This window comes from Lactuca virosa, chromosome 6, assembly GCF_052849685.1.
Source record: "Lactuca virosa cultivar CGN04683 chromosome 6, Lactuca_virosa_CGN04683_v6, whole genome shotgun sequence".
Lineage (NCBI taxonomy): Eukaryota > Viridiplantae > Streptophyta > Magnoliopsida > Asterales > Asteraceae > Lactuca > Lactuca virosa.
Genome location: NC_136431.1, coordinates 266305499 through 266321671, shown reverse-complemented (window position 1 = coordinate 266321671; position 16173 = coordinate 266305499). Strand labels below are relative to the sequence as shown.

The 16173-nt window shown below is 39.5% G+C and overlaps 1 protein-coding gene across 1 annotated transcript; it reads left to right on the top strand.

Moving 5' to 3' along the window:
* Positions 1-10602: 10602 nt before the first annotated feature.
* On the top strand, positions 10603-13522 carry LOC145122511 (uncharacterized). Its single transcript, XM_079058105.1, has 5 exons — positions 10603-11202; positions 11353-11737; positions 11830-11964; positions 12063-12196; positions 12311-13522. The coding sequence occupies exons 1-5, from the start codon at positions 10603-10605 to the stop codon at positions 13520-13522; spliced, it is 2466 nt and encodes an 821-aa protein (XP_078914231.1).
* Positions 13523-16173: the final 2651 nt, after the last annotated feature.

The following is a 16173-nucleotide window of genomic DNA, read 5'->3' as shown; positions in this document are numbered from 1 at the left end:
AGGTTATGTGAGGCCCCGTTATTGACCCTTCCTGAGGGAGTTGAGGATTTTGTGGTATTCTGTGATGCATCGATCACCGGTTTGGGGGCGGTCCTTATTTAGAGAGGACGAGTGATTGCTTATGATTTGCGGTAGCTGAAGCCACATGAAATGTGATATCCTACTCATGACCTGGAGTTGGGGACAGTGGTGTTTGCCCTCAAGATTTGGAGACATTATTTTTATAGGGTCCATTGTACTGTCTAAACAGATCACAAGATTTTGAGATATCTTATGGATCAGCCGAACCTGAACATGAGGCAGCGTAGGTGGCTGGAAGTGGTTAAGGATTATGACTGCGAGATCCTTTACCATCTGGGTAAAGCGAATATGGTAGCGGATGCATTGAGCCACAATTCGGTTGGGTCTTCAGCTAGGGAGATGTGTATGAGGATATCCGTTGATTCTCCGCTTTTGGGTTTGATCAGGGATGCTCAGGCAGAGGGAGTTCGGAACGAGAACTGGAAGCATGAGAGGATCAGGGGCGAGATCGACAGGTTTTTCACCGATAGTCGAGGGTTGTTGAGCCAGTGCGGTTGGGTTTGGGGTCCAGTTTCAGGTGGGATCAGGCAGATAGTGTTGGAGGATGCTCATAAGTCTCGCTTTTCTATATACCCGGGAGCCACCAAAATGTATCGGGATTTGAGATTGAGCTACTGGTGGTCGTGTATGAAGAAGGAGATATCCTGGTATGTCGAGAGGTTCTTGACTTGTAGGATGGTCAAGGCCGAGCATCAAAGGTCGCATGGCAAGCTGCAACCTTTGGAGGTTCCTATGTGGAAGTGGAACAGATCACCATCGATTGTATCACTAAATTTCTGAAGACGGGCAAGGGTTTCGATGCTATATGGGTCATCGTGGATCGATTGACCAAGAGTGCCCACTTTTTGGCCATCCGGGAGAGCTCTTCAGCCGAGAAGTTGGAAATGTATATGTTCGGGAGATTGTTGCTCGTCATCGGGTTCCGGTTTACATTGTTTCAGACTGAGATGTTCGGTTTACTTCCCGGTTCTGGCAGAGGTTCAACGAGGAACTGGGCACGAGGTTACATTTCAGCACCGCTTATTATCCACAGACCGATGGTCAGATAGAGTGGACCATCCAGACCCTTGAGGATATGTTGCGGGCATGTGTCATTGATGTTGGTGGGAGTTAGGATTCCTATCTACCTCTTACGGAGTTCTCCTACAACAACAGTTATCACTACATAATTGGCGCCCCACCTTTTGAGCTCTTGTATGGTTGAAGATGTCGTACCTCGATATGTTGGGGAGAGGTTGGTCATCGGGTCATGGGAAGAACCAAAATATTCCAGACCATGGAGCTTATTTAGCAGATCAGGCAGGGACTGCAGACCGCTCAGAATCGGAAGAAGAGCTATATCGATTGGCATCGATCCGAGTTGGAGTTTCAGGTCGGCGATATGGTATTACTGAAGGTCTCACCTTGGAAATATGTGATACGCTTCAGGAAGAGGGGGAAATTGGGCCCCGGTATATTGGACCTTTTCGGGTGATTTCCAGGGTTAGAAAGGTAGCTTACAGATTAGATTTACCAAGCGAGTTCAGTTAGATCCACAACACTTTCCATGTCTCTCAGTTGCGGAAGTGTGTGTTGGACAGTGAGGCGGTGGTTCTGTTGGATGATATTCAGGTCGATGAGTGTCTGAACTATATTGAGAGACTGGTGGCTATTTTGGAAAGAAAGGGTGAAGGTCTTGCCCAACAAGGAGATACCTTTGGTAAAAGTTCAGTGGCAGCATCGGAAAGGCTCCGAGTGGACGTGGGAGTCGAATGCTAAGATTCGGGACCATTATCCTGAGCTATTCTCTGTGACCGACTTCAAGGACGAAGTCTAGTTCAAGTGGGGGAGAATTTTAACATCCCAACGATAAGGTACTTCTAATTTTGACCCTATAATTGAATTATATTGCATTTTAGTCCCTAAGTGAGAAAATGAGTGCTAAAGGACCTTTTATCATTTTAGTAATTTGGGACTTTGAGGAGTACGCAGTGCGTACATGTGTACGTTGAGCATACTAGGGTGCGCCTTAGTACTTTGGGCGTACACCTCGTACGCAGGGCGTACGTAGTAAACATGTAAACCCTATTTTTTAAGGTTTAGCTTATATTTAAACCCCATTATAGCCCCATTCCCCTCTACTTATCAGTCTCCACCCTCTCAAAATGCTTTTGTAACCCTAACCTTCCTTGTGAAGCATTTCTAAGCTTGAGTGTGTGTATTTTTGTGCTTTGAAGAAGAAAGAAGGAAGTAGAGACCATCTTGGAGGAGTGAAGCACTTTGGATCTGGGATTTCTACCTTATTTGCAACCTTTTGAAGGTATAAAGCTTGCAACTTTACCACTCCATCATATAGATCTAGATCTTGTCCTTTTAAAGACACTTTTTTGTCCCAAGATGGTGAATCTTGAGCATGGCATGTTCTTGACCCATTAAACCGTCCTTTCAGACCTTAGGAGAGGTCTTAAGCCATAAAAATGGAGTCCTAATGGTTAGTTTTGTCCCATGAATGTTATTGAAGGACTTAATTGTAACATCCTGTTTCGGATCGTCTGTGGTTAGGGCTCGTGGGCTGCAACCCGGGCATGAGGAAGTCTCAGGGTTGCGACGAGTTGCTAGAAGCGTAGGGCATCTCGTCACCTTTCCGTGGGTATGAGGTTCTTTGGAAACGGAGTCATATCGAGGAAGCAATGGAAGTTCGGAGTTTTGGCAGGATAAGTCCTTTATGTGAGAAATGTGGTAGCTAAGTACGCTGGGCATACATGTGTGTACGCTTAGCGTACTCATGTGCGTGAAATTGAAGCGGAGTCACCCAGTACGTTGTGCGTACTAGGTCCAGAAAGAAACCCTAATATATTGGAGTGTCCCTATTTAAGGAACATTATGTCTTCATATCCAGCCACCATTTCCAGATTTCAACTCTCTCAAAACCCTAAATCCCGTTCTTTGAGCTTGAGTGTCCATTGTGAGCTTATAAGTGTTCTTGTGCGATTTTTGGAGTGAAGAAGGTGCATGGAAGAGAATAGAGTTGGAGTCCAGGCTTTGGATCTGAGCTTTTCTGTGGATGGAGCATCATTTGAATGTATAAAGCTCAAACCTTTCCCATCCTTTTTATTTGTGCGTGATATGGTCCATTCTAGGGTTTTTGGTCCAAAAGCTTGAAGCTTTATGAGTTGTTGCACTCCAGAGCCTAATATTTGTCCTTTTAAGTGTTTCTAGTGGAGAGGATCCATAAAAATGAGGTCTTGGACGTTTGAATCAAGCCATGCATTAGGTATGAGCATTTTGAGCTAAGAAAGTGAGAGTTTTGTGTGTTTGTGACCTTATCAACCATGCAAAGGCTTAAAGTCACTAACTTTATGGAGTAAGAGCCTTTAAGGAGTCCAGATCTGGGGTTTGAGTTAATATCTTAACGAGTTAAGAACAAAGGAGTAGGAAAAGTAATTATGGTCCTATGCTGGGTGTAATTCATGTACGCCCCGCGTACTGACCAGGTGTCCCCGATGGCTAATCCGGATTCGTGAGTATGCTGAGCGTACCAAGAGTGGTACGCCCCGCGTAACCTCACTGTGGACTTTTGGGCTAAGTCTCATTTTGGCCTTTAAGTGTTGGGCCTGGAGTTTGGGCTTGTTGCAATAGAGTTTTGGACCAGATGAATACACATTTGTGCTTTGGGCCCTTAAGTTGGGCTTGCCTTTTAGATTTGAGAGTTGAGCCTCGGGAGAGCCATTTATTATTGGGCCTTGGTGGGACCAATGGGTTTTAGGTTATTGATGGGCTGGTTAGTGGACTACCATTAGACCTAATGAGTGAGAGTTTGGACTTAGTTTCTAATTGGGTTAATTGTGGGATTGGCTCAGAGATAGAGGTCGGTACGCAGCAGCAGCGTTTTTAGGGGTTGTTCTTCATCCGAGGTGAGTCTTCTCACTATACTTACCATGAGTGGTATCTATGAGTGACCGGAGGGTCTTATGTGTTTACTTGAGTTATGTGATATTATGTATTTTGTCTGTCTGATATATATGCTATACTATGAGTTACAGAGTTAGGGTCGGAGGGTCCACAGAGTTAGGACCGGAGGGTCCACAGAGTTAGGACCGGAGGGTCCATCAGAGTTATGGGACTAGAGGGTCCCACTGAGACACATTGATCGGAGGGTCTTACAGAGTTATAGCCTCGAGTGGCTAATGAGTTGTATGTGGTATTTTAGGGAACTCACTAAGCTTCGTGCTTACCGTGTTATGTGATATGTGTTTCAGGTTTTTCTCAGGATCGCGGGAAGGCGTCGTTTTGATTGTACACACCAGTGAAAGAGTTATGTTTTGAGGATCCTGGATTACTAATCAAACAATTATGGAGTTGCGAATTGTAAATTAAATAATGAGATTTTTGTGAAATGGGTTATGAGAATTATGTGATTTTTAAAATGAAAAATTTGTTTGAAAATTTACGGTGTTACATTAATGCATTAAGATGTGGAGTTTGGAGTTTTAAGCACTTATTGAGCATGCAAGGTCATAAAGTTGGAAACTTTATGACTCCTAGTGATATTTTGGCCATGGATCTGCAATTAGACGCATTAAGTCGAAGTATTAAGCACTTAATGGGAAAAGAGGAAAACTTGGGATACACCATGCGTATCTATGTGTAAGACCAGCGTACTCGGTTAGCCATCCTGATCCAGTCAACGAAGGAGTACGCCCCACATACATCTGGAGTACGCCCCGCATACGTACACTGTGTCAACTCGGCTGAGTTGACTCAAGTTAGTGGAATCTTTATGCTCAAAATCCCTACAGTTGGGTTGACTCGGTTGATTTATTGACTTTGACCAAGTTTGACTTAAGGGTATTTTGAGTATTTTGAGTATTTTGGAGTATGTTTGAGAATTGGTCATTTTGATGATTAAGTGCCGGTTTGAGTTGAGATTCGGAGTCAGGACCTCATCAGCTAGTATTCAGTTTCTGAGGTGAGTTTTCCTCACTGTACTTATGGGTCGAAGGCACCAAGGTCGTCCCATTGGATTAATATCCTGGTTTACCATATGTTGCTATGTTGTGGTGATCTGTTAGATCTGTATCCTTGTATATAGGATGTTGCTATGTTGTAGTGATGTGTTAGATCTGTTTGTTGTCTTCTGACTGGTTATATGTTTATCTGTTATGTTATGTCGACATGTTATGTTTGGTTGGGTTGAGGCGGACCAGTGGAGACTGAAGGCCAAGAGACCCAGGGAGGTTCGGATAGACTGAAGGCCTGTGAGGCGGACCAGTCAGGCCGAAGGCCCGGAGAACGATCTAGATAGGCTGAAGGCCCGATAAGGCGGTCCAGTCATGTTGAAGGTTCTGTGAGCGGTCCAGATAGTCTGTAGGCCGGCGCGGCGTTCCAGTCAGGCTGAAGGCTCTGTATGCATGTTGTTGTTTAATATGTTGTATGTGGTGGTACTTTAGGGGAACTCACTAAGATTTGGCTTATTGTTTTTATTTGTTGTTTCAGGTACTTCTGATGATCATGGGAAGGCGAAGGCGTGACCGTACACATCCTCTATTTTATACACTTTTGATCTATGGGATACTCTGATATGGAACAATACTTTAAAAACAATGATTTTGTATAATTTGGGGTTGTTTTAAAAAGTTCAAATTTATTGTGATTTTTATGGATGTTACACCAAGAAAGGTGGTAAGAGCAAGATCTTAAGCAAAGAGATATCTAGCTGCAAAAGAGTTATGTAATTCTTATTACACTTTTAGTTGCAATAATAGAATCAACTATAGGATCCTTATAGGTTGCATGAACACATAAGAAAATTTTTGTATGCTTTCGTTGCGTATGAACATGTGTTAGTATGTCTAAAACCTTTCAGGACTATGTGTGGTGGGGTAACAGAGGCAAAGGGAATGGTGTTGGTAGTGGTGAAGATGGTGGTAGAATCGGATGCGGTAGCAATGAAGGTGACGGTGGTGGCGGTGGTTAATGGTAGGGTAGGGTAGGGAGATTTATATTTTAATGATATATTAGTTAAATTAAAAAGGTATAAATGACATCCTATAAGCGAAAAGGAGCAACCAAGAAATAAATGAAACCACAAGGACCAAGCACGTAGAGGCTTAGATAGTTATATATTGAACCAGCTTGTTTTGACAAGCCAAATGAACCAAGCCGTTTGTCACTGGGTTGTTATGGACTTTCATTCGATCAACCCATCTATTCACCCGTAAGTTACCATTTTTCGACCGTAGCTCCACATTTGTAGCCACTTCTTCATCAATAACCTTCTCAATCCCAATTCATGCAAATACCTTAACCCCAACCGAATTTCCAATCCCAACCCCAAACAAATTTCCAGTCTCAAACCATACCTTATTTCCAATCCCAACACCAAACAAATTTCTAATCTCAGCCTGATCCAAATCCCGAATTTGAGCCTTTTGAGTCGTTCAAGTAACCCAATTCTTTCCCCAACCGCAAACTAAGTTCCAATCCCAACCCCGACGCCTAGTCGATGAGTCTACTAATTCTTCCGATGAAGGGCCTTTTTAACCAGTTCAAGAACCAAAGTCGAACCCAAAGGAAAAAAAAAATTCAACACTAGACCAATAAAGAAGAGAAGGCGTTGACACAAGCATCGTTAGACATATCGGAGGACCCCATGAGGTGGGATGACCAAAGTAGGATTTATGTCTTAAATCTAGGGTTAAGTTATTTTTTAAGTTAATTAGTAAGTTGTGTTTTAAGTCTATTACTAAATATGTTTTAAGTCAATTTGTAACTTTTTTATTAATATGAAATGTTGGTGTTTATAAAATAAAATTTATTTAAGTTACAAAAAAATCAAAAATGCATCGAGTGTGCTACTACTCTACGAAATTGCCAAGGAGAACATGTTATCAAGGTGGCGGCACAAAAGATAATATTATAGCGTGTTAAGCTAAGATGGTGGTGTGCTTAGGATGCTATTACTCCTCTAGTCTAATTATATAAATATAACTTATACAATGCAATAATGGCAGAAATCAAATTAATGAATTAGTCCTATCATAATTTTTTTAATAGCATTTCGTAATTTATTTATTTATTTATTCTTTTACATTCCAAACACGCCCAACAGAATCCATAACTAATCATTCAAATTAAATATCAATGGATTTCAAGAATATCAATGCCATATTATTAACATTGGATTACAAGAATATTCGAGACAACTCTCTATATGGAATATGGATTTTGAAAATTAGCATTCCATTTCTAGAATAATACAATATCAATGCATTTAGGAGTATAAATAGGGATAATAATCGATAGTCAAAAACACTCGAGCTTTAATTTTCATTACAATAATGGCATCCACATTTGGGTCTCTCCTTACAATCATTCTCTTCACTCTTCTTGTCAATGGTTATTGTTCTTCATTTATATTATATCTTCACATTAATCTTTTATTCATTTTGTAATATATATTGAACTGATATAATTTTCATTCTTGTAGGGTATGGTCAATGCGAATTAAAAGGCATAACTGTTGGAACAGAAAGAACTAATAGAGAAGTAGGAGGCAAAGAAGAATGGAAAGTTAGTTTTATAAACACATGCAAATGCCCTCAAAAAAGCCTTATTGTCTCATGCGATGGTTTTCAATCCACCGAGAAAGTTGATCCAAATCTCTTTGCATCCGTAGGAAATAACAACTGCATTGTTAACGGAGGCCAACCAATAGGACCTTTTGCGACAGTCGGTTTTGTTTATGCTTGGGACCCTCCATTCATTTTTGTACCTCGTTCCTCTCAAGTTCAATGTGGTTGATATATTTAATTCTCAATTAATGAATAAGAGTTTCTGCTTGCTTTCTATGAATGTTATAAAAGTATATTGATCAATCTTACAACATATATGATTAGTCTTGCAAGTAGAGATTGCAAAAATTGAAATGACCCGTCAAATCAATCTGAATCGAACAGAGAATTAACTGAGATATTAAATCTGTTTAATTATAAACCTCAACTTATTAACCCTTTTAATTAAATATATTGGATTAATGTAGAATCTATTACCTAAAACTAACTCGTCGTCAGCCCATTTAAATATATATTTATTTTCGTTTTATATTTTTGTCAGTATTCTACTTTAACTATTACAATATCATAAACCTGTAATGTACATGCTGCCTTGGATGTTTAACTTGCAGTGGTGTCTCTTTTTGTGTTTAAATAAAGTGGCGGTGGCGGTGGTGGTTGTGCAGGTGGGAGATGTGGTGGAAGAAAACAACGCGGTGTGGATGCATATTTATATATGAATATTACCTCGTGCATTTAAACGACAAAGAAAAAATATGTGGCCCATTTATTTACGTGACTGTTAGGTACATAAGATTTGGTACAGAATTCTTTTAAACACATCTTTTTATGATGATGTATTCTACTACCCATTTATTTACATTGATTATTCGGATTCTTCCCTCTATGGAGAGATTACTTACCATGATTATCTTGATATTGAAGGTTCACACTTATATTGATGTATTCTACAACCCATTTATTTACATTGATTACTCGGATTCTTCCCTCCATTGAGAGATTACTTACCATTATTATTTTGTTACCATGATTATCTTGAGATTGAAGGTTCACACTTATGTTGGTGTATTCTACAACCCATTTATTTACATTGATTACTCAGATTCTTCCCAAACTCGTGAAATGAATAGGGAGACGGAGGGTCAAGGGAATGATGCCGGAACCTGGAAGGAGGTTCGCCGGAGAAAACCACTTGAGGAAAAACAAATCACCTCCTTCTACGTATCGAATATACAATACGGCACCACTACAACCATGTTAAGCGAGGCGTTTCGGAAATTTGGGAAGATAGTCGACATCTATATTCCTGGGAGAAAAGACAAAGCGGATTCATATTTCGCGTTCGTGAAATATGAAGGGATCAAAGATGTACAGGTGATGCTAAACTCACTGAACCAAATAAGATGTGGGCACTGTATCATGAAGGTAAATATCGCCAAGTATGAGAAGAAGCCGAACCATAAGATTCATGGGCAAGCATTTCGTCACGTTCGGCCACGACAGATCAATAAGGATGTTGGTGGATGGAAAAAGACAAGTGAGGGCAAATCCTTTGCAGATGTTGTTACCGGTAGAACGAATACGTCCAAGACTCCATTGGTAAATCTCAATCGTGTTCCTGTAATGGAAAGTGACTGGCTACTCTTGGGCGAGGTCTCGAACTTTCAACACCTCAGTAACCTCCCCAAGCTTCTCAATGTTGATGGGGAAGTACCATGTCATGTGTTCTATGCTGGTGGCCTGAAAGTGTTATTGAGATTCTCTTCACAGGATGCGGCTACTAGATATTTAAAGAATGAAAATACATGGAATAGATGGTTCAGATGGCTCAAATCTGAGATTATCGATAATTTGCCATTTGAAAGAATGGCTTGGGTTAAGGTAATTGGTCTTCCCATTCATCTGAGGTCTGAAGAGAATGTCAGCTTGGTTGTTGGTAGACTTGGCAAGATTGTTGAAGTTGACGGTTGTCAAAATTGGCATAACATCGATCTTACGTCCTCACATGCTAGGATCCTAACAGGTGATAAACTACTAATAAACAAGGAGATCAACTGTTCCTTTAATGGTAAGAATTACACAGTGGGTGTGGTCGAATGTGAAGATATTTGGCAACCGTTTTCCAAATATTATGAATCTGACTCCGAAACCAGTACTAAGACTGTAGAAAATGATGATGAGATCGAGAAAAGTGATTCAGACGATGATGGCATATCAGAAACATGGGAAAATGTTAATCATATGGACGTGGAAGAAGGAGAAATTGTGATGGATGCTAAGGTGATTGACAATCCAGATGCAGTTGGTGGTGTTGTTGCATCTCCGTCACCGGCAATCTCCGATGGTGTGGCGTACATCGAAAATCAAAATTTTGCTTTAAATACGGAATCTGATAAGTCACCTAGGGATAATAATATCATTAATACGGAGAACTCAAAGGAGTTATCCAATACCGACAATATCAACGTAACGGATGGAAATTTGGATGATCAGATAACAAGGAATCATGGTAGGCGGCCCACCTCACCTGTTGGGCATGCTACAAATTCAATAGCCCAATCCCCATCTGGCCCATTTACTCCTAATCCGGTTCAAGGCGTCGATTTTCCCTCCTGTAATTTTGGGGGTTCCCTCTCCAAAAAGAAAAAGTTTGACAAAATTGAGAGAAACGATCATTCTTGCTCTCTCCCTGTTCGAAGATTACTGCCTGATTTTCTTGATCTCCCTCTCCCCCTCCTAGATCGCAGCCCATACCTCCAATCATTCACGCTCCCTCCTTCGACCTAAATGTTTCAGTCAATAACATTACCCCATCAAAAACTGATGAGTGCTCCTCCTCTAACGAGATCGTCAGCCTCATCCACATTGCAAATGAAGTGGGATTTCAGATTTCAGAGGATTGTGTTGGTATGTTGGATGAAAACACTTCCAAAGCAGTCATGGGTGATGGTGTCTCAAACGGTGATCAATGAATGCTCTAAGCTTAAATATCAGGGGTGTAGGTGAATCCCACAAGGTTGATTGGATTAGAAGGCTTAAACAAGTACATATGATTGACTTCATTGGTATACAAGAGTCTAGAGTCACGGATTATAATCGAATTGATTTCGTTAGATGTTGGGGGTCGTCTGACTTTGACTTTGCAGCTGTAAACCCTACTGGCAGATCGGGTGGTCTTTTCTGTATCTGGGATCCTACTATTTTCTCTAAAATTAACATTATGTCATCAAGAAACTACCTTGCAATCTCTGGGTACTGGAAGGGTGTTCCAGGAATAACCACATTTGTAAATGTTTATGGTCCCCAATCTACCACTGATAAGAGGGCATTATGGTCTGAACTCATTACATTAAAAAACGGACTCTCGGGTACCTGGGTCTTTCTTGGTGACTTCAATGCAGTGAGATTCGAGCATGAAAGGTTCAACTCTGTGTTCTGTAAAGCAACTGTTGTAGACTTCAATCGCTTCATTACTGAAGCTGACTTACACGAATTCAATATGGGTGGATCGAAATTCACATATTTGCGGGATGATGGCTTTAAACTCAGTAAAATTGACCGATTTCTGGTATGCTCGAATTTTATTAGTATTTAACCACTCTTATCTATTACCGCTCTTGTTAGGGATCACTCTGATCACTCTCCACTTATCTTGAAACCTTCCAATTCCAATTTTGGCCCTATCCCATTCCGATTCTTCAATTCTTGGTTACTAAAGGATGACTTCAATATGATGTTCAAAAATACATGGGAATCCTTTCGTGGATTTGGCGCTCCTGATAGATTCCTCGCTGCTAAACTAAAATTTGTAAAGAATGCCATTCGAGACTGGACCAAGGTGAAATCAAACACAGAGCATTCAATATTAGTACAACTCAAAACGAAGGTGGAAAAATTGGAATCGATTTCAGAATCTAGGATACTCACGGAAGTTGAACGAATATCTTGGAGGGACGATAAGAAAAAAATAATGGAGCTTGAACGACTCAAGAAGTTAGATATGCAGCAAATGGCCAAAATAAAATGGGCCACAGATGGCGATGAAAATTCCCGTTTCTTTCATGGCACCCTCAAACAAAAGAGCAAGAAAAACATAATTCACGGTCTTAACATCAATGGAGAGTGGATCTCATATCCCATGGCAATAAAATCGGAAGTTTATTGTGGACAAATTTCATGAACATTGGACTCACAGACCCAAGTTCATCAATCACAACTTCAAGCAACTCTCCAATGATCAATCCTCGTTTCTTGAGTCAGAATTCTCAGACCAAGAAATTAAGAATGTTGTTTGGTGTTGTGGAGGGGAAAAGGCGCCCGGACCTGATGGGTATACCTTCAAGATTTTAAAAGCAAACTGGGATGTGATCAGTGGAGATATAATTCGATTTGTAAAATACTTTGAATCCACTGGTTCTATTGCCCCAGGCTGCAATTCCTCTAGTATCACTCTCATCCCAAAAGTGAATGACCCGCTATCTCTAGGGGATTACCGCCCTATTAGCCTTATAGGGTGCATGTATAAGGTGGTGGCCAAGCTTCTGGCAAATAGATTGAAGCAGGTGATTGATTCAGTGGTTGATAAAGTGCAATCTGCATACATCCAAAACAGATTCATACTCGATGGCCCCCTGATAATAAATGAATTATTATCTTGGGCAAAACAATAAAAAAAGAAAATCTTTCTTTTCAAAATCGATTTTGAAAAAGCGTTCGATTCAATAAATTGGGGCTACTTGGATTCAGTTATGGATCGAATGAATTTCGGCTGCAAATGGAGGAGGTGGATCATGTGTTGCTTATCTTCTTCCAAGGCATCTGTTTTGGTTAACGGGGCTCCAACGGCTGAATTTCCAATTTCCAAAGGGGTCCGTCAAGGAGATCCATTATCTCCATTTCTCTTCATATTGGCCATGGAAGGGCTAAATATTGCCATTAGAAGCGCCTGTGAAAAAGCACTATTCCATGGGGTCAAATTACCTAGAGATGGCCCCTCGGTCTCACATTTATTCTATGCTGATGACGCGATATTTTTTGGGGTATGGAACATTGATAGCATCAAAAACTTATCCAGAATTCTAAAAAGCTTTCATATATCATCAGAGTTAAAAGTAAACTTTTTTAAATCTCGTATTTTTGGTGTGGGGGTCTCAAAGACAGAACTGTCAAAAACAGCCCAGGTGCTTGGTTGTCTACAAGGTGATTTTCCATTCATATACTTGGGAGTCCCGGTTGGGGCTAACATGGCGTTAAAGAAGAACTGGAAACCAATTCTGGATAAATTTTCCTCCAAATTATCGAGCTGGAAAGCCAAATCCTTATCGTTTGGAGGTCGTCTCACCCTCATAAAATCAGTTCTTGACTGCCTCCCCACATACTACATGTCCGTCTTCAAGGCTCCTCAAGGAATCATTGATCATCTTGACAAGATCAGGCGTAGATTCTTATGGGGAGGTGGAGAACTCAAAAAGAAAATACATTGGGTTGATTGGAAAACAGTCACTGCACCAAAATCAGAAGGAGGTCTCGGTGTTGGCTCCCTACTTGCTCAAAATATTGCCCTATTGATCAAATGGTGGTGGAGGTTCATGAACGACAATGGCAGTTTCTGGAAAGAAGTCGTCATGAGCATACATAACTTATACAACAAACCGGCAATATATATTGCAAGGAAAACAACAAATGGGGTTTGGTGCAATATTTCGAAGGCGGTGAAATCCATTGAAAAGCTACATATCGACTGTAAGGATATTTTTGCTCTCATTCCTGGTTTGCAAAGTAACATTCTGTTTTGGAAAGACATTTGGTGCAGTAATATTCCATTTCATCTCAAATTTCCTCACCTGTTCGCGCTAGAAACGGTTAAAAACTGTCGATTGGAGGATTGATTTTCTGGTAACGGGTTTTCATGGATGTGGAGACACGAACCAACAGGTGGTATTGAACTGAAGGAACTGTTGGAATTATATTTGGATATTGGTGATATGACCATTGAGAAAAATTCCAAATATGGCTTCAGATTCATCCTCAACCCCACGGGTAAATATATTGTGAAAATAATGAGAAAACTATTGGAATCAAAATTGATTCCGTTCAAAGGGCCGACAATTTGGTGGTCCAAGCTAATTCCTTTGAAAGTAAGTGGATTCATATGGAGAGCTGTGTTGGGAAGGATTCCAGTGGCAGATACTTTGGCAACTAGGGGAATTATCATCCCCAATAATCTTTGTCCTCTGTGTAATAAGGAGACAGAAACAGTGGATCATATACTTGTTACATGTGAGTATTCTAGGGAGGTACAATATTGGATACTTAAATGGTGTGGAATTAAAGTGAGTGGGTTCAAAAATGTGAAGGAATTCACAGATTACGCGGCTACCTGGGGAAATTGTCCTAGGAAGAAGTTAATACTGAACATGGTGTTTCACTGCCTCATCTGGAATTTATGGCTAACCAAGAATGATAAGTTATTCAAAGGAATTGGTGTGCATCCGGCGAAAATTGCAGACAATATTATCTCTCTCTCTCGTATGTTTGGTTCAAGCACAGAGATGGACTTGGTTGTGGGAATTAGTTTGAATGGAGTGTATCGCCTTTCACTCATCTCTCAACTTAATTATGTCTTTTTTTTTCTTCCCCTAGCTTTGTTTTTCTTTCTCTTGCGCTATTTGTTCGTTTTGTTGACTTTTGGCTTGTTGTAGCTTCTTGCTATTTGCCTCCTTTAATGATATTTGCCTTTTCTAAAAAAACTCGGATTCTTCCCTCCATGGAGAGATAATGAAGGTTCACAGTCATATTATTAATTCAATATAAATTCGTCTAATCCCTATTCTAATAAAAGACTCCTAATTTTACCGCTTGTCACTTTCATATTCCATATTTCTTCAAAAAGTTAATTGACCATATTACACTTCTTTAGTTTAAATTTCGGTTGACTAATAAATTTGAATGAATCCCTACAAATAAGCAATTGAAACGATATCAAAATTATGTATTTAATTTGATTGCCCCTGTATTCCTTAACAATGAGGTCCTTGCCTATTAATAAAAACGATATCAATACAATCCCGTTAAATTAGTACGAATCCCATAAATTTCGATCCAATTACTTCTCAAGTTTTGAATTTTGCTTCCTTTCATCTTCATGTTCTCTCTCGCCAAACCCTAAACCGCTTCGGCTTCTGCTAGCATCCTAAGTTTTAAAATTTGAAAATTTCATTGGAGTTTGCTCTTTGTTGTTTGGAGAAATCAGTTGCTACCGGTGACGATATAAGTTTCATTTATTTTACCTACTTTGTGTATGTAATTGGGTTGTGCAAGGAAGATTTAATTTAAGGTTTCAGTCTTCGATAACAACATCATCAACCATCAGTTTACTATTTTTATAAATTTGTTGAATTAGGTTTTTGATTTTGTGAATCCGATAATATAAATTATGTTGTGTTTATGTCATATGACAAATTCCTCTTGGTCCGCCCCTAAAGTTTTTGGAAAGCTAAGTAGAACAAGCTCAAGTTTCATATGCATCTACTCCCTGGAAAACAACTTCTATGTTTCTAGAGTTGGCCGACCGTTTCTTGCTTCATCATTTCCGATGAATACGTTGGTTTATGATCTTCGTTCGCAGTTTGTCTCTGATAATAATGATAATAAACAGATAATCCATCTCACTTTGTTCGTCATGTCCCACCATCTTTTTACCGAGTTGTTCATCACCATCCTATCATCAGTGATAACTAACATGTATACCCTCCTTACTACCTAATGTTTCCATATATATATATATATATATATATATATATATATATATATATATATATATATATATATATGTGGGTCTCCAATAATGAGGACACCCTTTTTTCTAACAGACAATAGTCGATTATTTTGTGATAGTTCAAAACCCTAGGGCTGTGTATTCTTATTCCAAAAAGATATAGGATTAGAGGAATTTATCATTGTTGGGGTAAAATTATGTATTCTGCTATCCGATTTCTCCAAACGTTACACATTTAATATGTTGGTTTCTTTAGTTCCTTTAATTGAATTGTTTCTGAAAATGATGTTGGGAGTGATGCTACTCTTATTGGAGTAGATAGGTATTTAGCTTGATGAGGGCTCTCCAAATATCTGTGTGTATGAGTACATTACCTGAGATGAATATGAATTCTTCATTTCCTTTAACTAAAAGATTATCGCTGCTAGAAAATTGAGTGTGTGTTATGAACAGAAATGTCACTAAACCATCTTCGAAGTCAACTTTTAGTTCTAAAATCCAGGTAGAAGTAATAATGTATTTTCAAAGTTAATAGTGGGTTAATGCAAGAAATAATAATGTACTTTCATTGTGTTGTTATTATAACATTCAACTTTCAACTCACTTATCATAATATAATTTTGTTTTAATTTTTTTTCTTGAAGAAACCGAGGCGATTCAGACCAATTACACTGATGGTTTTGGATACTATAAAAACCAAAAGTGATTCTGTTAATTTTCTTCCTTTGTCACTATCTATTACTTTCCTTTTAATGGTTTTTG

Coding starts and splice junctions, on each gene's coding strand:
- LOC145122511 (XM_079058105.1), top strand. CDS start 10,603: ATGAATGCTCTAAGCTTAAATATCAGGGGTGTAGGTGAATCCCACAAG. Junction 11,738..11,829: donor CAAGAAAAACATAATTCACG/GTCTTAACATCA, acceptor TTGGACTCACAG/ACCCAAGTTCATCAATCACA. Junction 12,197..12,310: donor TGGCAAATAGATTGAAGCAG/GTGATTGATTCA, acceptor CAATAAAAAAAG/AAAATCTTTCTTTTCAAAAT.